Genomic DNA, 25,686 nt, shown 5'->3' on the forward strand with positions numbered 1-25,686 from the left:
CAGGTATTCTTATCAGCTTCTTAACAATAAGGAAATGAAGACTCAGACGGTAGATAATCTGCAACCTATTCAAGATCATACAGCTAGTGCCTTAACAAAGTCAGGATTCAAAATAGTTTTTTCTGAATCCACAGCTTTGTGCTGCATTTTAGCTAGGAGGGGTGACGGTGGAATTAGGGCTGTCTCCCACTCTTTAGCTCACGATTTACGCATTCTGGTGCCTTTGGTATGGCAAGCAACCAGCCAAAGTTTTGAGCTCAGTTTGTCCATGAGTCTTGCTTCCCTTCTCCAGACCTACCCACACTTTTGCTGGCTAGAAAAGGCTATTCTTGATTTGTGAATACAGAGCAATAATATATGCCATTGTCATACCCTTTATATAGGATCTGAGTGCGCGCCATTCAACAATTTGCCGAACTGAGCACTCACCAAAATTACCCAGGTCAACTGTTAAAAGTTGATTCTCCAGGCCAGTTCCTGCCCCTCATTCTCCCACCCAAATCTTATTCAAAGTCTGCACTGTATCTTTTTAAGCAATCATTCCTCTCTATTTTCCAGGCTGCTCCTCACCTTATGCCCTGCATTGGGGTTTATCCTTCAAGAAGCTTCTCTGAACACCTTTGACTAGTGTCAAGACAGGGGAAGGGGCCTTTCCCCATTGCAGGTACCCTGTCTGATTCACTTCAGCCAGGGAGTGTGTCCCCCTATCCCTCTCCAGATAGAAGGCATTAGACACAGTTCATTGATGACACGACAATTTATTATAATCTGTTGGCAGTACACAGATAGTCATTAAACCAGAACTCTGTCTACATAGAAGTGGGTAATGATATGTAGCCATTCCACGGGGAACTGTGTGCACTTAATCATCATCATGATCTTTTAGCGTCTTGATCCTCTGCTTGTGCCGCTCAATTTCTTTTTGCAGATGTTCAATCTCCTTTACATGATGACTGATCTCATCTTCATGGTGTTTCTTCAAGGCTGCCAGTTGTTCTCTAGTCCGCTTTCTACAAGGACACAGTCACTCTGGGTTTAATCCCAATCCTCCACCCCAGAGAGTTTCTCTAAGCATAACCCACAATACCTAAGGCTAAGGACAGGAGTTCCAATCTCATGGGAGTCAGGCTAGTCATCCTCTTCTACCTCCTTAAGCCCTACTTGGGAAAGAATACTCTATCTTAAGATGTAGTCATCTTTAGATGACCAAAGTGATTTCTTTTTCCTGCTGCTAGTACCAGAAATTCCAGCATTAACGAGCTAGAGTAGGAAACTCCAGAGAAGTGTGACATAAATCCCCAATACCTTATAAGAGGAACAACCCAGAGAACAGAATCCCCTTTTGGGGGAAAAAAAAGAGCAAAAGAAGGGGGGTAAGCCAAGGGGTACAGTTAAAGGACAAATATTTGCATCCTATCTCAATTTATCTAGGGCTTCCCTTGCCTGAAGAAATGCATGGCTCACCGTAAAGGCCAAAATGAAAGAAAAAAAAGAAGGGGTCTCTTGCATGGTCAGTACTTGCAGTCCAATTTAGGTCTCAAGAGGGGCAATTCAAATGTTGGTTCGGCCACATTTGGGCCTCAGTTTTCCTTAACTGTATAATATAGGGCCCAATTAGATGGTCTCTAAGGGTTGTACCTTGGCTTTCTGGTATGGCAGGTGCTATGGTGATAATTCTTAAGAGTGAGCAATAGAGGGCAGAAGTGAAAAGAGGCCAAGGGAGAAGCAGAAGGAGATTAGTTCTATGCTGTTCCCCACTGTGAATAGAAGTTAGTAAAAGATAACTCAGGGCTGAGAAAGAGGATAGGCCCAGATGCTAAAGGAGAGGGAAATCTACACAGCCCAGGAGATGGGCTGGGCGGGCAGGGCAAAAGTCTCTAGGAAATGTATGTATGTGTGGATTCCAACCATGAGGAGCTGCCACCAACCAGGTCCTAGGACCTACTCGCGCTGGCCGAATAGGAGGTGTGTGGGGGTCTAGAAATGGCTGAGGAGGTCTGAAGAGTCAGGGAATCCATCCACACGGGGCTTGCAAAACTAAGGCGTGTGGAGGAGAAAAGAGAGCGTGGAGGAGCGACAGGTCTGTGAGGGCCGAGGGAGTCAGGCTCGGAGGGTCTGCAAGAATTGGACGGTCGGATCTAGACACACTGCGAAGTATCGGAGCGGCGTTTCGCACGACCCGGGGAGAATTCCACGGGTGGGGATGGTAAATGATTCAGGAAAAGTTGAGCCGTGGGATGAGTGTTCTGGAGACCCGCAGGAGGGAATGGCTGGCGTTGGGGGGCCCTGGGATATTCGGCAGGGCTGGGAGCGCCCTATAGGTGGCAACAGTCAGGGCTTCGAGTGTTGGGCGTAATGGGTTCGGGGGCCCGGGAGTTCTGTTGGGGGACAGGGAGCCCCAGGGCAGTAAGGAGGGATGGGTGGGGCGACTGGAAGGCCCTGAGAGATCCAGGGCTGGACTCGGGACCCCGTAGGCCTCACCGGAAGTATCGTTCCTCTTCAGCCTGCTCTCTCTTTCCGAAGGCCCCTCCGGCCTCCCGGATCGAGCCCGCGGGGGAGTCGTGATCCTTTGACTGCGGAGAGAGACGGAAGACATTGGTGAAGGGCGGAGGGTGACACGGGATCCGCGCTCGGGGCTGGGGCAGCGGACACTGCCGCCGGCGTACCCGATCGGAGCTGAAGCCTCGGGCTTGCATGACCCTCGCGCCCCACACGCCCAGCCGCATCTGCGCCGCCAGAGCCGTGACTGCCATTGCTGTCAGTGCAGTACTTCTCCGGTCACTGGAGGTGCAGCCTCTCTATAGGCCCCAACCTTGCTGATGGCCAGGCAGCCAATCGTTTCGGTGGAGAGGCGGGATGAACCTAGGAATAGCGAATCATGAGAGGGAGGAAGCGGGGTTCCTATGGTTCTCAGCGAATCCTGAGCGAGAGGCGGGCCTATTCTTAGCCAATTCCTAGCAAGGGCTCCGGGGCCAAAGGACGCGAGAATAATAATAGAGGAGGTTGAGGAGGAAGGGGAGGAGAAGGTCAGGAGCTGAAATTTTGGCTCTTGTATTCATCAGAACGAGGCGTGGCATCCACGCCTCCCACCCCACGATTCCAATCCTAAAGTTATTATTAAACAACCCATAGGAAGCCTTCCCTTTCCTGGACTACTAGCACCAATAAAATGCGTAATATGGGGGGGGGGGGCAGGTGGCGGTGCGGCGCTGTGTCCAGGATGCTCCGACGTAGGGCTGTTGGGAAAAAACATTTTTTAGGTATATGTAAATGATCTCTTAAGAGGTTGTCAGTGTTCTTTTGTTGCATTGACGTTTCGCTCTCAAGTCTCAGCTTAAATGTTACCTTCTCAGAGAAACCCTCCCTGACCTCCTTAGTCATTCTGTCCTAGCTCCCTGTTTTGTTCTGTTTCTCTCTCTTTTTGCACTTTTCATCTTCAGAAGTTATCAGGGCCTTGATCAAGTAGGCACGGAGTTAATATTTGTGAAGTGCATTAATACATTATCGAATGGGCTTGATAACTGGGATTTTGGTAACGTGGTGCCATGAAGTGGAAAAGTGCATAAGTAGGAAGCTAGGGAAGCCTTTGCCTTGACCTTCCTTCAGCCGTCTAACAAATGTGAACAAGACAACAGTAGTTAATAGCCTTTGCCTGCCTCATTTTCTTTCTCTGGGCCCAGTTTTTTCTCCTTTAGATGTGAGGGTTGGGCCAGATTATCTATCTTATTCATGATTATAAAAATACCTTCTTTGCTTTCAATGAAATTGTAGAACTGTTTTTGTTGATCATCTTTTGGTTGGAAAAATACTAGCCCTGGTTTGTCTGACTTAAATGAGAGGAAATGGCTGCGGGGCACATTTTCAAATGTTCATTGCAGAAAACTTGGAAAAATACAAAAGCAGAAGGATAGAAATAATAAATCACTTACAAGCCCACTACCTAGTGATAATAATTTGGTGTGTTTTTAGGTGATATTGAAGTGCCATTCCAGTTTCAGAACTCTGTTTGTAGTTCTCAGGTACTGCTGTTTCTTAATTATCCCCTAGGCTGGGCATCCAATAGAGGGTCTTGGCTGTTTATGCAAAAGATCCGTCTAGGCACTAGGATGGCTATAATTTTAAAAAGTGGAAAATAAGTGTTGGTGAGGATGTGGAGAAAGTGCAACCCTCATACATTGCTGGTGGGAATGTAAAATGATTCAGCTGCTGTGGAAAACAGCTTGGCAGTTGCTGAAAAAGTTAAATATAGAATTACCATATGATTTAGCAATTTCACTTCTAGGTATATACCCCCCCAAATTAAAAACTGGTATTCAAACAAATACTTGTACACACATGTTCACAAGCAGCATTATTTCGTAATAGCCAAAAGATGGAAACAACCCAAGTGTCCACCAACTGATGAATGAATAAATGAATTGCGGTATATACATACAGGGGAATATTATTCAACCATAAAAAGTAATGAAGTAATGATACATTCTATACTTTGGAGGAAACTTGAAAAGATTTTGATGAAAGAAGTCAGACATGAGAGGTCACAAATTGTATGATTGCACTTATGTCAAATGTCCAGAATAGGTAAATCTATACAGATAGAACACACATTGGTTGTTGTCAGGGGTCCGGAAGAAGGGGAAACGGGAAGTGACTGCTTAATAGGTGCCAGGTATCCTCTTTGGGGTGATGAAATTGTTTTGGATCTAGATAGATGTGGTGGTTGCATAACACTGTGAATGTACTAAAGGCCACTGAATCATTTGCCTTAAAATGCTTAATTGTGTGTTATGTGTTTTTCACCTCAATTAAAAAAAAGAGTTGATGTACTTACGTTAAAGGAGTGCGGTTACGCTTCCAGCCCTTTAAGAATCGCAAGGAAGGGGGCGGGGCTAGGGAGGACCTGTGAGAATCACGTGAGGCAGCGCCTGCGCAGAAGAGTCACGTGGTGGCTGGGCCGGGGAAATGGCGGCTCCAGGAGAGAGCGGGGCTTCGGGCGGCGGAGGCAGCACGGAGGAAGCCTTTATGACCTTCTACAGTGAGGTGAACACCGAGTGAGGAAGAGTGGCCCCGGGGCGACCCTCCCGGGCCTGCTCTTCCAGCGGGTGAAGGCAGTGGTCCTCCTGGCCTGGACCGTTGGGTGGCTCCTCCTCTTTGGCCTTCGGGGCGGCGGGGGGCTGGGGGCGTGTGCGTCTCTCCCCGCTGGCTGCTGGGGCATCCCCTAGGCAACGGAAAAGGGGCCGGGGTCCGACGTCTGCGGGGAGACAGCGAGTGTGGCCAACGAAGTGCCTGAGCGCGCGCGAGTTCCCTAAGTCCGGGGAGTGCGGGGCTGGCAGCGGCTCTGCCTTGCTGGGGGCCACTTAAGCGTCTTGGCCCCCATTTTTGTTCTAAACGGAAGCACTCTCTACGCTTAGTTCTCTGTGGTGAGTTGTATTACTGGTTATGTCTGCCATTCGCGAACGCCAGGCCGTATGCATCATGCCAGGTAGGCACTATCTCCGCTTTTTACGGATGACAAACCTGAGGTTTAGGGAGGTGAAATCATTTGTTCCGGGTCTTAGAGCAGACAGCTTGGTATCGTGTTAGGACAGGAGTAGGTTGAGTCTGAGCCTCTTTTACTATCGCCTCTCCAGCGCATAGTGCATAGTGGTTGCTCAGTAAATATATGTTGAGTAAATGAATGAATGATGAATGAATGAAAGAAGAGCATGCCATGTGAAGTCAGAGGACCCCTGATTGGGTTTGTGCAAGGGAGTTAACTGGTCTGAGATTGAATTCTTTGAAGACGTTGATTTTGCAGATCCAGTTTCCACGTCTGTAAAACGAGGGTTAATATAAAAACAAGAGTTTTTATGAAGGTTAAAGGAGTTAATGTGTAAGAAAAGGTTTCACAAAATATAAAACAGAAGCATCTTTAAGAGTTAAAAGAAGGCTGAAGACGGACCTCGTTAAGTTGGCATGGATTTGAAGAATGGAGTTGCTACCCGCCAGGCTGTGAGCAGCTCACAGTTAAGCACCATGTCACATTCATCTTTCATGTTAGGGATCTGCAACAGTGCTGTTACATAGTAGTTTCTCCAAAGCGTTAAATTTAAAAATGGAAATTAGCACATCCTTTATAGTCTGTCCTTTTGAGATGCCTAATTCATTTGAAAGCGTTGATGCAGTGGTACCATAGTTTATTGGCCTCTAATGACTACTCAGTAATTATAGTGAAACTTGTTTCACTTACCCTCTCTTAGTTGGAAAAAAAAAAAAAGAAATCCTGATTTGTTTGAATTGGATGAAAGAAAGTACCTAAAGGAGGACCCTTCACTTGTCATTCAACCGATGTTTATTGAGCATCGGACATATACTAGTGTACTGTTTAAGTGCTGGAAATTTGGTAGTGAACAACAGAGAGAAGAATCCTGTCTTCACAGAGCTTAGATTCTGTAGAGAAGGGTAAACAATAGACAAACAGGTACAATATAGTGTCAGGTAGTGATAGGTGCTGTGAGGAAAAATTAGCCTGGGAAAGAAGGTAGAGAGGATGGGGGGAGTGGCATGCTGTTTTAAAATGAGTGAAGAGGGAAGATGCTGAGAAAGAATGGCTTTTTATGTTACTGAAATGTTTTCTAATCTGATTTTGGCTGTAGGAATAAAGATGGTATATAACATACCAGAGATCCATTCCAACTAGCATTCCAGCTCTGGCAGTGGCACCAAGGATGTTGTCCTGAGAGTACCTGGTGCCTATTCTCCTTAGCAGTCTCTTCAAGTCAGGGGTTTTTCTAACTCCAGTAGAGTTAGTTAGGCAGAGTTATTGCTCCCTGCCCTATGCACTTTTAATGCTGCTTTTAGTATATATTTCAGTGTAATTGTATTTTCCTTTCTTAAAATACAGTTCTAAATTAAGTATGGGATTAAAATTAAAGTATTGGGATTAAAATTCTGCTTTATAGGTTGGGTGATTGGGAACAAGTTTGTTAACCTCTTTAAGTCTCAGTTTCTTATCTGCAAAATGGCGATAATAGTAATATCTACCACGTAGCATTGCTGAGAGGAATAAATGTGTGTAAAGTTTTTACATGATTAAAATTCAGTAAATGGTAACTGTTGTAATTATTCCTCAAAGTGTTTAGCAGAATATCTTGAACAGTAGACACACAAATGTTTGCTGAACGTGCCAGTGAATAACTTGTTAGGGTGACAATTCAGAGTTTACTGTTGAGCTTTACTAATGAAGTTTTTATCCCCTTTGTTTTAGGTGAAACAGATAGAGAAGAGAGATTCAGTTCTAACGTCCAAAAATCAGATTGAAAGACTGACCCGACCTGGTTCCTCCTACTTCAATTTGAACCCTTTTGAGGTGAGCTGTCTGATGTTGCTGTGGCCTCCTGATGGGTAGCTATGCATAGCTGTGGGCAGACTTACCTTAGGACACACACCTCATTTGTATCATAGTTAGAACTGAACCTGGGTGGTTTTGTGAGCCGAGCTGAGGAGGCAGCATATTAAGGAAAATGAAATGGTCTTTGCCCCATCAAACATTCCCCCTCATCTTTTAGCAACCCAAATATATAAAGATTTATTTTCAGATGTGAAGGGATAGCTAGCCTTGATAAATTTAAGATCTTTGATTTAATTTACGTGTTAAAACTTCTCTGTTTCACCACAATAAAAAAGTAGCAAAAACCCAAACAACCAAAAAATCATCGCAAGATTATAGACAAGCAGATGCGCTTTTTGGATTTCCTTAATTTTATAGCTTTAAACTTTTTCTGATAAAAATAAGTCATATTTTTTATAAAAATCTGAAATATAGAGAAAGCAAGAATAAATAATCATGTATTATTCCAACTAAGAGAGAAATAGCCATTCTTAACTGTTTATAGTCAAACTTTTATTTGAGTTTTATTTAAAAACAAGAATCATGCACTTTATGCTATTTTAAATACTACGTTGTTACATAAATTTTTTTTTTTTTAAGATTTTATTTTTCCTTTTTCTCTGCAAAGCCCCCTGGTACATAGTTGTGTATTTTTAGTTGTGGGTCCTTCTAGTTGTGGCATGTGGGATGCCACCTCAGCATGGCTTGATGAGCAGTGCCATGTCCCTGCCCAAGATTCGAACAGGCGCAACCCTGGGCCGCCGAAGCAGAGCACGCGAACTTAACCACTAGGCCACGGGACCGGCCACTAAAATATTTTTATATAACATTTTTAAAAGTGTGTACTGGGGGCCGGCCCAGTGGTGTATTGGCTAAGTTCACATGTTCCGCTTCAGTGGCCTGGGGTTTGCTGGTTCAGATCCTGGGCACCAACCTATGCACCGCTTATCAAGCCATGCTGTGGCAGGCATCCCACATATAAAGTAGAGGAAAATGGGCACGGATGTTAGCTCAGGGCCAGTCTTCCTCAGCAAAAAGAGGAGCATTGGTGGAGGATGTTAGCTCAGGGCTAATCTTCCTAAAAAAAAATAAATCAATCAAATAAAAAACAAAAAAATAAATAAAACTCAGATTTGCAGAAAGGTTGCAGGTACACTATGAAGACTTTCTTGAACTATTTGAGTCCAAGTTGTTCATATGATGCCCCATCACCCTGAAATACTTTACTGTGTTTTTCCTACAAACAGTATTCTCCTACTGAACTACAATATAAGCATCAAAATCAGGGAATAAACGTTGATATATTGTTACTATGTAACCCTCAGGCTCCATTCCAATTTGCTAATTGTCTCAATACTGTACTTTATATCAAAAGGATCCAGTCCAGAATCTCCTGTTATGTTTAACTGTCCTGTCTCTTTGGTCTCCTCCAGTCTGGAACAGTTCTTCAGTCTTTCCTTGACTTTTGTGACCTTGGCATTTCTGAAGATTGCAGGCCACTTATTTTGTAGCATATCTCTCAATTTGAGTTTGATATTTCTTCATACTAGATTCAGTTTGTACACTATTGGCAGGAATATCACAGAAGTGATACTACATTCTTTCCTTTGTAACTTATAAAGTGGTACATGATTTTGATTATCCCGTTAATAGTGATGTTAACTTGGTCACATAAGGAGGTGCTTGCTAGGTTTGTTCATGAAGTTACTTTTTTTCTCCTTTGTAATAACTATTTTATTGGGAGGTGTTTTGAGACTGTGTATATATCCTTTCTTTATCAAAGTTTCAATTTATTAATTTATTTGTCAGTATGGACTTGGGGTTTCCTCTTTTATCCAGTGGGTTATATTTCAATATTATTTATTTTAATGCTCAGATTGTCCCAAATTTGGTCAGTAGGTTACTTTTAAGACAGCTCCTGTCTTTTTGATATTTCTTCATTGTTGTTTGATTACTAGGCCCTCTTGTATTTTTTCTTACCCAGGCTGGAATTAACCATTTCATCCAGGAGCCCTGGTTCCTTTAATGAAGAATGGTGTTTAGAAATCAAGGACTGAGTGCTAGGTGTACTCATTGCTAGTGGGATATCACTACTCCCAAACCCTGTTGGTGGATATGGCTAAGGCGTGTGTATGTGTATGTCTGTGTGTGTGTGCGTACACGTATTTATGTCCAATTTTGATCCAACACCCCAGGGTTTATTCTAGGTTTTTTTCTTTCCATGCTCATAGTTCCCTTCTCTGATAGTGAGAAATCTGGCTCCCACTCTCTACTATATAGATATTTACTTAATTGACCCTCCTGTATGCATTAGATCTCGCATTGCCATTCTTTCCCTCCTCACTCCACTTTACTCTTGACACCAACACCAGTTTGCCTTGTTATGCAAAAACTGTTTTCCCCATACCTGAGCTCAAAACTCACATGCCAGGTCACCCTTCCATGTGGGTATGTTCCTCACCCGGCTGTGGCTCCGCGTGCCTGCCCTCTACCTCCTGGGGGCTCTCTTCACTCCTCCTGGGCTCCAGCATCCTCCCCATCAAGCAGGGGCCTTCCTACCCTGCTCTGGCTTTGACACTCTGTGTCAGCCTGCCTTTTCGGGGAACACCCCCCTCATCTTACTTGGGCTCTTGAGTCCACACTCTGAGTCACCCCCTGCACGGAGGCTCTCTCCACTCTGCTGAGGTTCCAGTTCCCTGAGCCACCCATACTTCCACACATGTTCTCCACACTCTGCGTGGGCTCTGATACTTCGCATTGGGCTGCCTTCTTACGTTGGATGCCCTCCTACATAGGCATCCACCTCACCATGCACAGGCTTCCACACTCCATGCTAGGCCGCCCCTTTGTGGAGGTGTCCTTGCTTGGGCTCCCGTACACTGTGCTGGGCCACCTTCCTTATGGACACTTTCCTTACCCTGCTTGGTCTCAACTACCCCTTGTTGGGCTCCACTTCCATGTGGATGCCTACCTCATGCCTCTTGGGCTCTCGCACCCTGTGCTGGGCTGTACTCCGATGTTGACAGTCTCACCCTGCTTAGGTTCTAACACCCTATCCCAGGCTACCTGTCTGTGGAAATGCCCTCCTCAACCCACTTGGGCACTTCATTTCAGGCTGCCCTTCTGTGTGGATGCTCTTCTCACCCTGTTTGTGCTCCAGCACCATGTCACTGGCCACTCTTCCCTGTGTGGTCACTATCTTCTTTCTCCCAGGTGGGCTCTGACACTTTGCTCTGGGCCATCTTGACTCCCCACCCCGAGTGGATGTCTCCTTTGCCTGGCCCCTGTTAATATATTTGGATTGCATTGCTCAGAAAGGGAAGGGGAAGATGCAAAGCTTAAAGGTGCTTTTGATAGGATTTTGGGGAGGGCACAGGGGAGAGAATTTGTTTGCGAGGTGGTAAAACATTTGATGGTATGTTCTATTTAGCCATACTTTCAAATTGAGCATAGTACCATGAAAAGGAGATCCTATAACTTACCCATTTATTTGTTAAAGTAATTAGTATTTCCTGTGGTGATCTGATTGGTGAGGAGTGACAGATTATTGGGACCAGTATGAAGGCTGGGATTTTAATGCCTCCTGGTTAATGTGGTTCTCAAAGTGGAACTCACTGCCCCGTAGCTCCTGTCCTGACTATAGGAAGTATATTTGAATGGGTAAAGATATGATGAGGTTGGCACACTCAGGAACATACGTTTGAGTGGGCGGGACTCCATGATTGTCCATTAGAACTTTTGTCTTTTCTGTTTCATAGAAATGTTCTGGCCACTCTATAGGCTGGGTGTCATTTTCTTATAAAGTTGCTTTTGACTGCAGGTCAGAGTTAGTTGTTCCTAGTGATTAAGGAAATCAACGACTTGTTTTCATGTAGCGTCTATTGAGACATCTAAATGAATTAGATTTTTCTACAGAGGTAAGCAAGGCTGTGTTTTTCTAGTAAGGAGAAGTAAGGCAGTAATAGCTGTCCGCTCAGCTGTCAGTTGAAATGTCAGTAGTCTTCCTCTACACCACCTTGCTGAGCAGCGGGTAGGAAAGGGAGAAATTAGGGGTCTCAGTGCAGGAATCCTTATCCAGGGAGCATTTTTTCCCTTCCTGCCATCTCTGCAGCTCCTTATTTGGATACATTTCTAACCTTCAGCCATTATGTGAGATCTTTCTTAGATGTTCTGCATTGTCCTCAGGTTAAGGGCCCTGCCCCACTTCCTTGCATAAGCTTAGATGAACCTGTGCCCCTGCTCAGTCCTGCCCTTTTCCTTTTCTTTCTTTTGCTTTAACTTTAAGGCCCCAGCAGGCAGCTCCATGGACTTTGTTTTCTGTTTATTTTGTTCAGCACCTTGGAAAGAAAGGTATTTCTCTCGTAGAACTCTGGAATTTGGTACGTTATTAAAAGGTCAGAGAGTTCAGGTGTGACCTAAGACTGGATTCCTATTTCAAACAGAAGATCCTAGAGGACACTACTATAGTTTATTTGAGTTCAGGAACTTATATAAATGCCACAGTCATGCATTTTTGTTTCTGTGTGATTAACTTTTTGAGGTCCAGGACTGTGTATTTTCTATTGCAGTGTCCCCAAATCCTGAGACACAATAGGAGTTCAGAAAAACCTACCGAGAATCTGAATGGAGGGGGCTGGCCTGGTGACGCAGTGGTTAAGTTCACATGTTCTGCTTTGGTGGCCCAGGGTTTGCTGGTTCAGATCCCAGGTGTGGACATGGCACCGCTTGGCACACCATGCTGTGGCAGGCATCCCACATATAAAGTAGAGAAAGATGGGCACGGTTGTTAGCTCAGGGCCAGTCTTCCTCAGCAAAAAGAGGAGGATTGGCAGCAGATGTTAGTTCAGGGCTAATCTTCCTGAAAAAAAAAAAAAAAAGAATCTGAATGGACCTGTGTGTGTTCTTAGAGCCCTATTGGTAATATGACATGTATCATTTATGTAAGAATTGTTGCTTGTCTCTCCCTTCCCTGCTTAAATTCTTTGAGCACAGTAGTGAGCACAATATCTAGTAATCCTAGGTGCTCCAGAAGTTTGGACTGAATGTATAAAGCTGGCTTCCAAGAGGTTTGGGCCACAAGTATAAGCCCATTGTCCTCATTGTGTTTTATGGCCACATATGGTACCTCCAACTCTTAAAGATAGAAAAGGAGTTGGGTTAGCTTTGAAGGCACTCGGAATATTTGTGGCCAGTGACCAGTGCACGTGTGATATAACTCTTGGAAAAATAACTTTTGGGGTGCGTCTGTGTACATACCCTCTTCATTTTTGCCAGATCTTCTGAAGGTAAGCTGCAGACAGTGTGATGCTTCATGCCGAAGTACTTGAGTGTGCATCTCCTCAAAATCAGAATGCACTTCCTCAGAACCCCACCGTTACCGCTCCTGGGAAAGACAGCTTTAGCTCAGTACGTCGTCCAGAATAGAGTCCACACTCAGAGCGCCCCAGCTGTGCTAAAAAACTCAATTATAGCTATTTTATTTTTTTCACCTTGGGAACCAAGGTTTATGAATTACATTTGGCATGATTAGTTCATGCCATAGGCTACAGCTTTATTGGAGGCTTTTTGTGCAAAGGCGGGCAGTTTTCCGTGCTTTCTCATTCGTTTTGGACACCGTCTGGCATTTGTTGGACATTCCTTTCCCTCAGAGCCGAGGTAAGGTAAGGTTCTCTGAAGAGTTGTGTGTGTTCAGTTACCTTCCTTTATCTGTAAATCTTATATGGCTGCATTCTTCCTCTGGAGTGACTTTTTCCCAGTTTCTTTCTCTCTTGGGAAGTTATGAGGGGGCGCACTGACTCTTTAAAGTTCTTCTTTCTCTCTCACCCCCAGTTGGTATATGTAGCGTTTGAGAACGGGTATGCTCTTGTCATAACCTTCAAAAGCCTGTTGAATGCAGTGGTGATTCAGCTTGGCTGCCTACCAGTGACTACTGCTGTAGGTGGGCTCTTTGAATGTTTTGAAAGCTTGCTATAGATCTTGACATTACTTGTTGCCAAGTTTTTCTAAGACCCTGTGAGCATCTGACTAAGCTTGGCAGATTATTTTTCAGTTTTAATTTCTCTGGTAGGTATTTTTCACTTCAAGATTTATTTTCCTTTTTTTTCCTTTGCCCCTCTTAACCGATCCTCAGTTCTACTAGCTTTGAATGCACTTGGTTCTCACTTGCATCATCGTTTCTTACTAGTGCTCCTCAAACGTTAATGTGATTCAGATCATCCGGGGATCTTGTTGGAGTGTTAATTCTGATTCAGTACCACTGAAGGGGGGCCTGCTCTTCTGAATTTCTAGCAAACTCTTCTCACCCTCCACCCTGTCTGCACCTTCTTCTAGCCTTGAATACTGAGTAAATAAATAATTGGTGCTATGTTGAAACCATGGACTACACTATGAAATCATCTGCTTTAATTGTGTATCTTACAATGTTCCCTTCCTCCAAATGCACTTATTATATGGTAATTTAAAAAAATATGTTTCCTCTGCTTATTTATCTTTGCATTTCTAGTACACGGCAGTGTGTTCAGCAGGTAGTAGCAACTATATAAACGTTTGAATGAATGTATGTATTGTGATGTATTGTCATTCATATTTCTTGAGCATTTTTTAGAACTATGCCAGGCACTGTTCTAGAATGCTAAGTATTATTCTAGATGCTGATTATAATATGTATAAATTATTGGACACCTTAAATTTTTTAAATCTCTTTTACAGTTTTGATTTTGATTCTTCCAGGTTCTTCAGATAGATCCTGAAGTGACAGATGAAGAAATAAAAAAGAGATTTCGGCAGGTACCGTATTTCTCTGTAATAGATGGAGTTTGAACCTTTTGAAAATATATTAAGTACGTGATTCTCTCAGGACTTGCTATTATGACTTTTGGGCCAAAATTTAACCTTTTTTTTTAAACTTCGGGCTATGTAACTCTTAAAAAAGAACTCATAGTGACATAAAAGCTTAAATAATTTGGGGTCGGCCCGGTGGCTCAGCGGTTAAGTGCACACGTGTGCTTCTCGACAGCCTGGGGTTCGCCAGTTCGTATCCCGGGTACGGACATGGCACCGCTTGGCACGCCGTGCTGTGGCAGGCGTCCCACATATAAAGTAGAGAAAGATGGGCACGGGTGTTAGCTCAGGGCTGGTCTTCCTCAGCAAAATGAGGAGGACAGGCAGTAGTTAGCTCAGGGCTAATCTTCCTCAAAAAAAAAAAAAACTTAAGTAATTTAATGACCATAGCTTACCTCTGAATAGAATGAATTTTATATCCAAAGAGGCTCTCTGCAGCCCCTTAATTAAGAGGGAGAGGTACAAGGTAGAACAGTCATGCTTACTTGGGGTCACGCTGACTTAATCCCCTGGCTTCCAGGAGAGAACATGTTAAATGATTTGTAGCAGTTTTTTATTTTTTAGACCCCATTCCTCAATAATTTTATCTTTTGCAAACTTAAATGAATACCCAGGAGGTACATGGTTTAATATAAAGAGTGCTTTCTGGAACAGGAAAGTAGATCAACAACCTCTGGTTCTTGCCCATTCTAATATTTAATGACTCAAGCTGTAGTCTTATAGTAGCCTTTTTAAAAACCCTTTCAATTTTAACAGCTGAGTAACCCACCAGCCTTTCCTTATATGAGCTCAATAAGCAAACTCTTGTAATGTCTTTGCAAATTGGATTTTCTATATATTTAATATATATATATATTTTTTAACTTTCCCCAACTTCTTTCTATCTCTTACGTACGTCATATTTTAGTAGGGCCTGACCAATGCTAACGTAATCCTCAGCTCCTGCATGCCATCCTTGTCAGTATCCAGTGTTATACTCGCTGCTTCAGTACGGTGATTGCTCCCACATTGCTGACTCACAGTCATCATCTGATCTACTATTAAGCCAAGATGCTTTTTATCTTTGCCTACTCAGTCATTTCTCATTATATAACTGTAGCTTTTTTTCCTTCCTGAGTTCTACTCTGCACTCAAATTCCGCTTTTTTTCTTTTTTCTAAAATTTCAAGTTTCTTCATGTAATGCATTAGCAGTCTTTCCCAATTTAATAAGCAGGCATTCAAATCCATAGTCAAAACAACTTTTTATGTAGCTCTGCAAAGCACTCAGTAAGAGTTCTTATTTCGTCTCTAATGTGATCTAATAGTTATTAAAAGTGTGGGCCCAGGAGCTGTATGACTTGAGTTTCAATCTTGGCTGTAGCTCTTACAATCAGTTTGAACTTGGGCAAGATACTTTCAATCTTTCTGTGCCCGTTACCTCCTTTGTAAAATGCACATAATAATGGTGCCTACCCCATGTGGTTATTAATGAGGATTTAAGTGAGGTAATACACATAAGCACTTAGACTAAGTCCTGGCGTACAGTGTATCCTCTTTATATGCTAACTGTCGTCAATGTGTGTTAGACAGTATGCTGAGCTCTTGGCTTGCATCATCTCGTTTCATCCTTACGGGAACTCGGTGAGATGTAGGTACCTGGCATCGTCCCATTTACCGTGGAGGAAGCTGAGGTGGAGACAGGTTAAGTGAATTGCTCGAGATCTCACAGCTAGTAGGTGCTTGAAGTTGGAGTTAGACCCCAGGCTCCACTGATGCTGGGTTAGTATTAGAGTCCCACTTGCTCTCCTTCCCCAACAGTCCCTGTTATCCAACTAGTGGCTTTCTGTTTGTCACTTGACATAGGTCAGTGATTCTTAACCCTGGCCGTCTGAAGGAGTCGTCTGTGGAAGTTGTTATTTTTTAACTTTTTTATTATAAAAATTTTAATTATATTTTGTAAAGAAAGAATAGAATGGTGAACACCCGTATACTCACCATCTGTATGCAACAGTTCACTTCATTAACTATGTATTTTTGGCTGAATTGTTATAAATTACAGATACCGTGATACTTCAGCATATATCCCCCCAAAATAAAAAAGGACATTTTCTTGCATAACTGCTTTTCACATCTAACAAAATTGACACTAATTCCTTACTATCCTCTGATACCCAGTCTAGTAGAAGTTTAAAGAGTAGGATGCCAGAGCCTGATTCAGCGGTCTGAAGGTAGAGAGTAGACCTGTGGATTTTTGAGAAGCTTCACAGGGTTGGAGCACAGCCACAACTGAGAATCACTGCTTTAAATTAAAAGTTCTTTTAGAAACGAGATGATGTCTCATACCTGTTTTATCCACCTCAGTGCTCAGTATAAGGAACTGAGTACTTTTCAATATGTAATAGGAACCCAGTACTTTTCAGTCTACTCTCTCCAAATTATCACAACGTCCTTGTAATACTAGGCTTAGATTTGTTCTCAACTGTGTGATTAAAACCATAAATGTTTCCCAGGTGTGCATTTAGCCTTTGGTGCTTGAATTTTGATAAAGACCAGTATTTCTAGTCATTTTATGATATTTATTAATTTTAAAAAAATGCCTCTGGCTGATAGTCTCTTTTTTTTGGTAAGGAAGAGTGGCCCTGAGTTAACATCTGTTGCCGGTCTTCCTCTATTTTGTATGTGGGATGCTGCTATAGCATGGCTTGATGAGCAATGTGCAGGTCTGCACCCAGGATCTGAACCCACAAGGGATCCAAACCTGCAAACCCCGGGCCACTGAAGTGGAGCGTGCGAACCTAACTGCTACACCACCAGGCCAGCCCTGACGACAGTCTTTTTTGCCATAATACGTTAGAGCTCTTGGTTTTAAAGAGGCACAGTGCAGGTGAAGAGTTATTAAATGTTCCTCTTATTGACAAACTTAACTTGTCTCTTATTGTAGTTATCCATATTGGTGCATCCTGATAAAAATCAAGATGATGCTGACAGAGCACAAAAGGCTTTTGAAGGTATTTGTAAATTTACCTGCTTCTGAGTAATGTATTGTCAGTGGTAGGGACTGACTGTTCCTTGTCCTGGATCAAGAAAAGAATGTTATAGTTTTGTCTTCTGGTCCTGAAGAAGCTGTGGTTTTCAATAGAACAATTGTCGTTCCAAAGCAGAATGTTGCTGTTTAAGAAATAGACCTTAACTTTGGTTTGTTAGAACTTTTATGTGCCAACAAAGAGTGTTATTGCATAGGATCATTTTTTTTTCCTTGAACATAAAAAATAATTGGAAGTATTTTATCTCTGAGTTAAATCTAGATGTGGTATATTTAGCCTTGAGTGTGTATCTAATTTTTTCTAAGGCTTTCAAGGAAAGCCATTGCTATAGTTGTATGTTTTTTAATTAGTTTAACAACAGTAAATAATTTAACAAAGTAGGGAGTGCTTTTAGACAGCACAAGTCCATTTACACTGCCTGAGTATAGTTCAGACTGTCAGAGGGTGTTTGCAGAAACAGTTAATTTCAATGTTTTGCATTAGCTGTGGACAAAGCTTACAAGTTGCTACTGGATCAGGAACAAAAGAAGAGGGCCCTGGATGTAATTCAGGCAGGAAAAGAATACGTGGAACACACTGTAAGTATTTATAGTGCTGCTGTGTTTACAGGAAGTATTAGCAAGCCTTGGGCACCTTGTAGGAGGGTGAATGTTAACTTCGCAGTGCCTCCTGGCGTAACTGTGACTGCTTATGTGTCTCCAGCACTTTGCTGTGGTGGTCGTGAATAGTGTGTGCCTAAAGCTCTAATTCACCCCCAGAGCTCAGGATGAGGAGTGGCTAGGACACTGCTCCAACCTCTTTCCTTACCAGTCCTGTGTTGTGGAAGGAGGGCTCTTCTTGCCCTCTCATCACATGTTGTCACGTTACCCCATCCTGAGAGTGGAAAACTGGAGCAGCCATGGTGACACTTGACCCCTGATTTTTATTCTTGTCCCTGTGAAAGGGTTGGAACAGGGGCTTGAGAAAGGCTGGCAAGGGGATATGAGTAACTTTTTTTAAAAAATAAGAGGAGGTAATTGTCTATTAATAACAGGATTGGGAAGGACTCAGTTGAAATAAATTCTGTTATTGCTGGCATTATTTTTTTTCATTACCTAAATCTTCTGAGTGGTGGGAGATGTTAAGATGGCTTGCTTGAGGTGAGAAAGGTCTTTGTTTTAATTTTTTGCTTTCTGGGGCAAGAATCTCGAGGCCATTTATCAGAGCAATTTCAATCCGGGGTGAATATGGATGTGACCTTTTCTTTGAAGAGCTTTGGAATCTGAAACAGAACTATCTAATTGATAGTAATAATGAGTCCAATTTAGATGAAGAACATGAGTAAAAAGAGGAGATGGGCCAACATAACTGTGTCCAGCTGGTCATGTGTTGGAAATGGTACCTGTAGGCCCAGTTCTGGCAGAAATCAGAAAAGTACCTGACAGTTTCTTGACTCCTTGTGGTAGTTACCCTTCCTCTGTATTTTGCCTGAAGAAGCCATCCTCACTCTCTGACACAAGGTGGCAGTAGGGCCTTTCTGAGCTTGGAAGCCACTTGGCTTTTTGCTGGTGTGATAGACTGAATCGTTAGTTAATGGAGTAATGTCGTTCTTGGGTGAATGGGTATATTTAACTGTTTTGGATCTCAATAGTGACCGAAGTGATAATAACATCAGTTAATGTGATGTGAAAATTACTGGTTTAAGGGCATTTCACAGTCACAATTATTAAGAATGAAGTTGTAGAAATGCCAGAGAAACAATGCTTAATGTCGCATGTTCTGTAGCTTCTTCTAAAACTTGACAAATATATTTTCTTTGCTATAAACACGTAACCGCAAGTGCGAAAGGTAAACAGGTAATCTGTTCAGTTTATCAGAGCCTCTTTTGATCTGGCCTAGGATCCGATGAGTTGAGGAAAACTCCCTTCTGGTCCCTTTTCATCCTTCCAGGTAGAAGAATTTTAGATGAAGTTAGAAAAAGGATCCCTGGTTCCTAGTTTTCCTTGATTGCATTGCTGTTTTGGAGGGCAGGGGAGAAGTTCATCTTTTTTTAACGCAAACTTTTTATTATACCTATAGAAAAGTGCGCATATTATATGTGTGCAACTCAGTGGACATTCTCAAAGTATGAGTGCTCATTTTTTGATGAAAAAAATTCTTTTTAGGTGAAAGAGCGAAAAAAGCAATTAAAGAAGGAAGGAAAACCTACAAATGTGGAGGAGGATGATCCTGAGCTGGTGAGTTAAATATGAGAAGAGCCACCTTATCTTGTGCGGTTGAGTTCACTGATTAGTGGTTAAAGACAGGGAAACCTAAAGAATGATGCACACATGCATGCTATAAACATTTTATTTTGACTTAAAATATTAAAGGTACATTCATTCACCCTTTTAAAAAATTTCCCCTTTTTTGACATAGGGCTGCGACCATGTTTTTGCGTGTGCGTCTGCTGATCAGAGTTTATAGTTGACTTAATTTCGTAAAACACGCACGCCAAGCATTATCCATAGTTTCTGTTCTTAATTCCTTTTGAAGTGCATTGGAAATGTAGGTACTCGGGAAGCAAACCAAGAGCAAAATCTTAGATATTTGTGATTCTGTTTTCAGTCTTTTCCAGATGTCTCACCTGTAACTAATTCAACAGCAGTTATTTTTAGGGACTCATGTTTATTAAATCTTTCTAAAGCATTCAATGTAGTTTAAAACAACAACAACAAGCATTTGTTTTTATAATGACGTCAATTTCTATGATATTTAAATAACTTAAGTACGGTAGTCATTGCAACTGGCGTAGACCATTTTGGGAGCAACCACAAATAACTCTTGATAGACAGCTGTTTCGTAGCACGAGTGCTCGCTTTGCTCCAGGTAATAGTTTGCAGAGAAATGGAGAGTAGTGGTTAATCCACTGGGTTATTTAGTGGAGATTGGTTAGGAGATTCTACTTAAATATTTGTGTCTAATTGCCTCCCTAGCCTGCGAACTTAAAGTCTTCTTACTGATCCCTCAGTTGAGGTCGATATGTAACTTAGCCATGTGCGTATCTTGTTGTTGAAGATTTTTGGAAGAAAGCCTGCACCTGCTCGCTTCAGCGATTCTGCTCACGGTGACCAATCCTCTCTTCTGGGTGCTAACGCTGCTTGAGAACTCTTAGGTCATCTTTTCCACCAGCCACCTGTTTTGGGTTTACTCTTTTCCCATATTTAGTTTTTTCTCCTCAGTCCTATTTGCTCTTCTCTTTAATTGTCCTCTTCAGTCTTTTCTGAAGACCCTCTTACAAATACTCCTTGGCCCTCCTGAGTTGTTAAAGACCCTAACTTTTTGTAGTTGTATTTTTTTTTGTCTGATGATAAAGGAGCACATGCTAATAATAGAATATTTGGAAAAAGCAGAAAAATATGAAAAGATGAAAAACCCCCCGTCTCTGTCCATCCAGAAGAGTTTGGAACTTTAAAGGTGTTGAAGTCTTCCTTGCAGACGCCTGCACCCCTTTGATGTTTGTCCTTCTTAGGGCTGGAGTGGCAGCACTGCTTTCATTAAGCAGTGCCTGGCTAGTGGAAGCGACGGCAATTCTGGACCTCTTTTACTTGCCTTCTTTTCCACGCAGCACTCTTTGCTCCACCGTCTCTGATTTTAGGGTATAGGCCCTGTGAAATCTGCATGTTGGGTTATTTTCTATGTTTCTTTTTATATTTAAAATCCTTTGTATTTGGGGGAAAGAGTTTTAAAGATAAAGTTCTGCTTTCTATCTAATGTTGTGTAAACTGTTTCTGGCAGTGATTAGAATATAAGTTCAGCTGCATACAACTGAGACCCAAAATGGTGGTGGTTGGAATAAGATAGCAGTTTGTTTTTTCTCCCATGTAATAGTCTTTGGGAAGATGGCCATTGGTATGGCAGCCCCGGGCCATCTGTAATCCAAGGACTTAGTCTCCTCCTTTCTGTGGCTCTGCCAGCAAGGATGTTGCCCTCATCCTCACAGTCCAGGATGTGTCATCACCTCACTCATGTGCCAAACAGCAGAATAGAGGAAGGAGGCAAGAAGGGATAAGCCTGCTCCTTTTAAGAACATTCCAAGAAATTGCTTAATCACTTTTCCTAACATCCTGTTGGCTAAAACTTAAGTCACCTTGGCACTCCCGGCTATAAGGAAGCCTAGGAAATACAGACTTTTACATTGGGTGGTCATGTGCCTTAAGATAAGCAATTTTAGATGGAGGGAAAAGAGATAATGAGATGAGGAGTAGGGACAACTAGTAGCCCTGCCACAGTCAGTAGACCCCTAAGACTGGTGTGCTGGATAGCAACTTCCTATCTCTAGCACCTAGCTCAGTGCCTAGCACAGAGTAATTATAAAATATTTGTGAAAATTTTGGAAGGTCTTTGGAGGTAAAGGCCCTCCGAAATCTCAAATGGTTGTGATGAGCAGGTAGATTTTTTTCCCTCATTGGTGCTTTTTTTAGAGCAGGGTTCCCGTGTATCATCTATGTGGTGAAAGTGGGCAGGTCTCATAGGTGGATGTGTTGTTTTTCTCCTGAGAGAGCATTGTGAAGTGGTTCTCTCTGAAGAATCTTTTTCCATGCCGGCTTCTAATCTGCTTTTATCTTGGGCTCCATCTAAAAGTACTTGATTCAAGTTGCTGGTAAAATATTTACTTGGATTTTCTTTTGTTCTTAATTTTCTTGTAGTTCAAACAAGCAGTATACAAACAGACCATGAAACTCTTCGCTGAGTTGGAAATTAAAAGGAAAGAGAGAGAAGCCAAAGAGATGCATGAAAGGTATCTATTAGTATATTCATTTAAATCATATCTAAATGCCTTGGTTACCAACATTGGTCATTGGGGGTTTTCTTAATGAAGGGGTTAGGTAATACATGACTTAAGAGGCTGTCTAAAATAGTTCTCTGACAGGGAAGTGCAAATCAAAACTACACTAAGATATCACCTTACACCCATTAGAATGACAAAAATATCTAAAACTAATGGTAACAAATGTTGGAGAGGTTGTGGAGAAAAAGGAACCCTCATACACTGCTGGTGGGAATGCAAACTGGTGCAGCCACTATGGAAAACAGTATGGAGAGTTCTCAAAAAATTAAAAATAGAACTACCATACGATCCAGCCATCCCACTACTGGGTATCTATCCAAAGAGCTTGAAGTCAGCAATTCCAAAAGTCCCATGCACCCCAATGTTCATTGCAGCATTATTTACAATAGCCAACACATGGAAGCAACCTAAGTGCCCATCAACAGACGAATGGATAAAGAAGATGTGGTACATATATACAATGGAATACTACTCAGCTGCGAAACAGAACAAAATCATCCCATTTGCAACAACATGGATGGACCTTGAGGGAATTATGTTAAGTGAAATGAGCTAGTGAGAGAAGGATAATCTGTGTATGACCCCACTCATATGAGGAATTTAAAAATGTGGACCAAGAACAGTTTAGTGGATACCAGGGGAAAGGTGGGGTGGGGGGTGGGCACAAAGGGTGAAGGGGTGCACCTACAACACGAATGACAAACATTAATGTACAACTGAAATCACACAAGATTGTAACCTATCATGAAGTCAATAAAAAAAAAAAAAAAAGAAAAAAAATAGTTCTCTGAAACAGCCAAACTTTTGAATTACTAGGGTGAGAAATTTCCTCTCACTTTTGGGAAATATGGAATAGACCTATCCTTAGGGAGTTTATCGTCAAGAGTGCTATGTGTTTTCTTCCTGATTTCCTGGAGTGAAATAGGCAGAGTTATTGAGGCCATTGTTACTGAGGCCAGAGCCTTTGTGTGGCTAGTGGATGCAGCTGTGGTGAGTATGCAGCATCATACAGCGTAATCACTGACAAAATGTTTATTGTCCTAAAGTAGGATTTCCCGTGCTCATCAAAATATTGAGGTTAATTTAGTTTATGTATTTTGGAAGGTAGCTGTGCTCACCGCTGTACCACCAATGCCGCTAGTTTATATGTTTTGTATTGTTAATTACTGTTTAGCAATAAATACGTTTTGCTAGTTGAGGTTGTGTGAAATATCCTGGTTTTGGGATAGGTTTTGGGATAGGCTTTTTTGTTTTGGGATAGGTCCAGAGATCCTCTTGAGTAAGAACCTCTGCTATTGTAATATCATAATGAAAAATGTATGTAATGTGATGAAGTATGTAATATAATGAAGATGGCTTTGTCACGAACTAAGCCCAGAACCTCCGATTAGTATTGGCTGAGCTTTGATGACACGTGACAGGAGTGTTTGTATCTTGCCCCACAGCCCTGCGCAGGGTCGCATCTGTGTGTTTTAGAGTGAGACATTCATGAAAGTGCTTTGAGCCCTTGCCAGGCAGCCATCTTTGTAGAACCCTAGGGAATTGATTTCCTTTGTCTGCTTGCTTCTGTGGGGAGATGCCTTAACTTGCTTAGTTAACATGGGCTCTAAGTTTCATCTAAATACTATGGTCTGGTTTTCTTCTTAGGAAGCGACAAAGGGAAGAAGAGATTGAAGCTCAAGAAAAAGCCAAACGGGAAAGGGAGTGGCAGAAAAACTTTGAGGTAAATTTTCAGGCTGGCCAGGGGTTCTTATTCCAGACTAAGAAAACTCCCCAGCCTAGAAACTTGGTTCTGGAGCATTCCCGGGACTGACTGGGGCAGTCAGTCAGGGAAATGGGATATGGAGGGAAGAGTGGGGGCTTTGGAGAATGAGTCCTGGCCCAGCCACCTCTAAGCTCTGTTGCCTTGGCAAGGGCCGTGAGGCTCCCTGAATGGTTTTTGGAGATTGTGGTGGGCTCAGCTGCCAAGTGGGCTGAAGAGAAAGACTTGCATGTTTAATTTAGGGGTAAGCATGGAGTAGTGCCCTGCTTAGAGGGCTGTTACTAGAAACCGAGGTTCTTGTGGCCCTGGTGTCCTGCCTACAGAGACACTTATGGCTTTTGAACTGGGCTCCTCTGTGACACCCTGGTTGCATCCTTCAGGTGCCCAGCCAATTTCCTGAATTGAGCAACATTTAGTCTTGTCTTCTTAAGATTCAGAACCTAGGTTAGGGATTAGCTAACCAGAGTTGATGACTTTGTTTCTGTATGCAAAGAGAGAAAAGGAGTAGGCCCCTTGGTAAGGAGGAAGAGATCGTAGTGGCCCTCTCAGCACAGCCAGCTAGGCATTGCGCTGGCTTTGAACCTCCACCCAAGTTTTAGGGGGCAGAAGGAATGTGCAGTGGAAAGAGTGGCAGTCATATGTTTGCTAGTCATATGGCTTTGAGAAGATGATTTAACCTTTCTGAGCCAGTGTCACCATTGGTGAAATGCCAGTGGCACTACACACTGCAGTCAGCTTTTTGTGAGGATTAGAGAGAGCATATGCTAAATGTCCATCCCAGAGGTCCCCAGTGATTGGTGGTCTCATTGTTGTGATGAGTGTTACTCATCTGTCCTCGTCTTCCAACCTGTGGCTTCTCCTTCCTTCTGGGGATGCTGTGACACCTTTTTGTGCCACACAAAATGGGAGAAAAGCTCTGCTCTGTTCTACTCTTGGATTGTTCCAGAGGACTGAGCTGCGCTGGGCTGTGGGGGCATGGCAGAGCAGGTTCAGGCTCTTCGTCTCATTAACTGGTTTCCTCACCTCAAACCTCTTTTGTGCTTAGGAAAGTCGAGATGGTCGTGTGGACAGCTGGCGAAACTTCCAAGCAAATACAAAGGGGAAGAAGGAGAAGAAAAATCGGACCTTCCTGAGACCACCAAAAGTAAAAATGGAGCAGCGTGAGTGACCGCATGGGGTCACAGCCACAGAACCTTCCCCCAACTGTCTCCCCTCCTGCTTTGAAGGACTCATTCTTTCCTCCCATTTCCACCCCAACATAGAGTAGTATTTGCTTTTTAGTCCATTTTGTTTTCAATACAATTTAATATCGATCAGAGTAATTCTTTTGTACATTGAAATCAGGGGCTTGGTTTAAAAAAAACCTTCCCCGACCCCATACCCCTAAACCAACCAGGATTGGAAGGTACCACCGCTGGTGCTGCCTTTCCTTCCCACAGCCTGTAACTTAATGTTTTGTACTTCACTGAATTGTGATGGTTAGAAACTTCGTGTATAGTTTGTGGAAATCATGCAATTAAACATATTGCTTAAAACGGTGTTGCCGTGACTTCAGAGCTAAGCCTAGGCCACCTTGGGAAGCCTGGGCCACCCTCTCTTCCACTGCTTGCTTCTGGATGTGGCATCCTTCGAAGCCCCAGGTCAGGCAGGGAGGGCATTGGGCACACGGAGCAGTTACTCGCTGCCCTGACATCCCATGGTGTTTGGCATGTGCTCTCCCATCTGACCCATCCGCGTGGCATGAGGCGCCAAGCCACCCAAACCTGTTCACTTTCCAAAGAGCTAGCCATCTCCACCCAGTACCATTGTGTCCTAGCCTGTCTGCGTTTGTTAGCGGTAGTATTCTGTATGTGTAATAAATTTTTATACCCTAACCATTGA

General features: G+C 42.9%; 2 protein-coding genes across 2 annotated transcripts; one reads left to right on the forward strand and one right to left on the reverse strand.

Annotated features, from left to right (window-relative positions):
* Positions 1–742: 742 nt before the first annotated feature.
* Positions 743–4,943, reverse strand: ATP5IF1 (ATP synthase inhibitory factor subunit 1). The gene is made up of 4 exons (XM_014853621.3): positions 4,832–4,943; positions 2,667–2,862; positions 2,482–2,573; positions 743–1,010 (listed from the first exon to the last, which is right to left on the reverse strand). The coding sequence occupies exons 2-4, from the start codon at positions 2,751–2,753 to the stop codon at positions 863–865; spliced, it is 327 nt and encodes a 108-aa protein (XP_014709107.1). The 5' UTR covers positions 2,754–2,862; positions 4,832–4,943; the 3' UTR covers positions 743–862.
* On the forward strand, positions 4,905–25,686 carry DNAJC8 (DnaJ heat shock protein family (Hsp40) member C8). Its single transcript, XM_014853620.3, has 9 exons — positions 4,905–5,040; positions 7,247–7,348; positions 14,099–14,155; positions 17,131–17,197; positions 17,717–17,811; positions 19,378–19,449; positions 21,901–21,992; positions 23,691–23,766; positions 24,851–25,686. Exons 1-9 carry the CDS (start codon positions 4,963–4,965, stop codon positions 24,971–24,973), a joined length of 762 nt encoding a protein of 253 aa, XP_014709106.1. The 5' UTR covers positions 4,905–4,962; the 3' UTR covers positions 24,974–25,686.

The sequence above is a fragment of the Equus asinus genome, chromosome 5 (genome assembly GCF_041296235.1).
Source record: "Equus asinus isolate D_3611 breed Donkey chromosome 5, EquAss-T2T_v2, whole genome shotgun sequence".
NCBI lineage: Eukaryota > Metazoa > Chordata > Mammalia > Perissodactyla > Equidae > Equus > Equus asinus.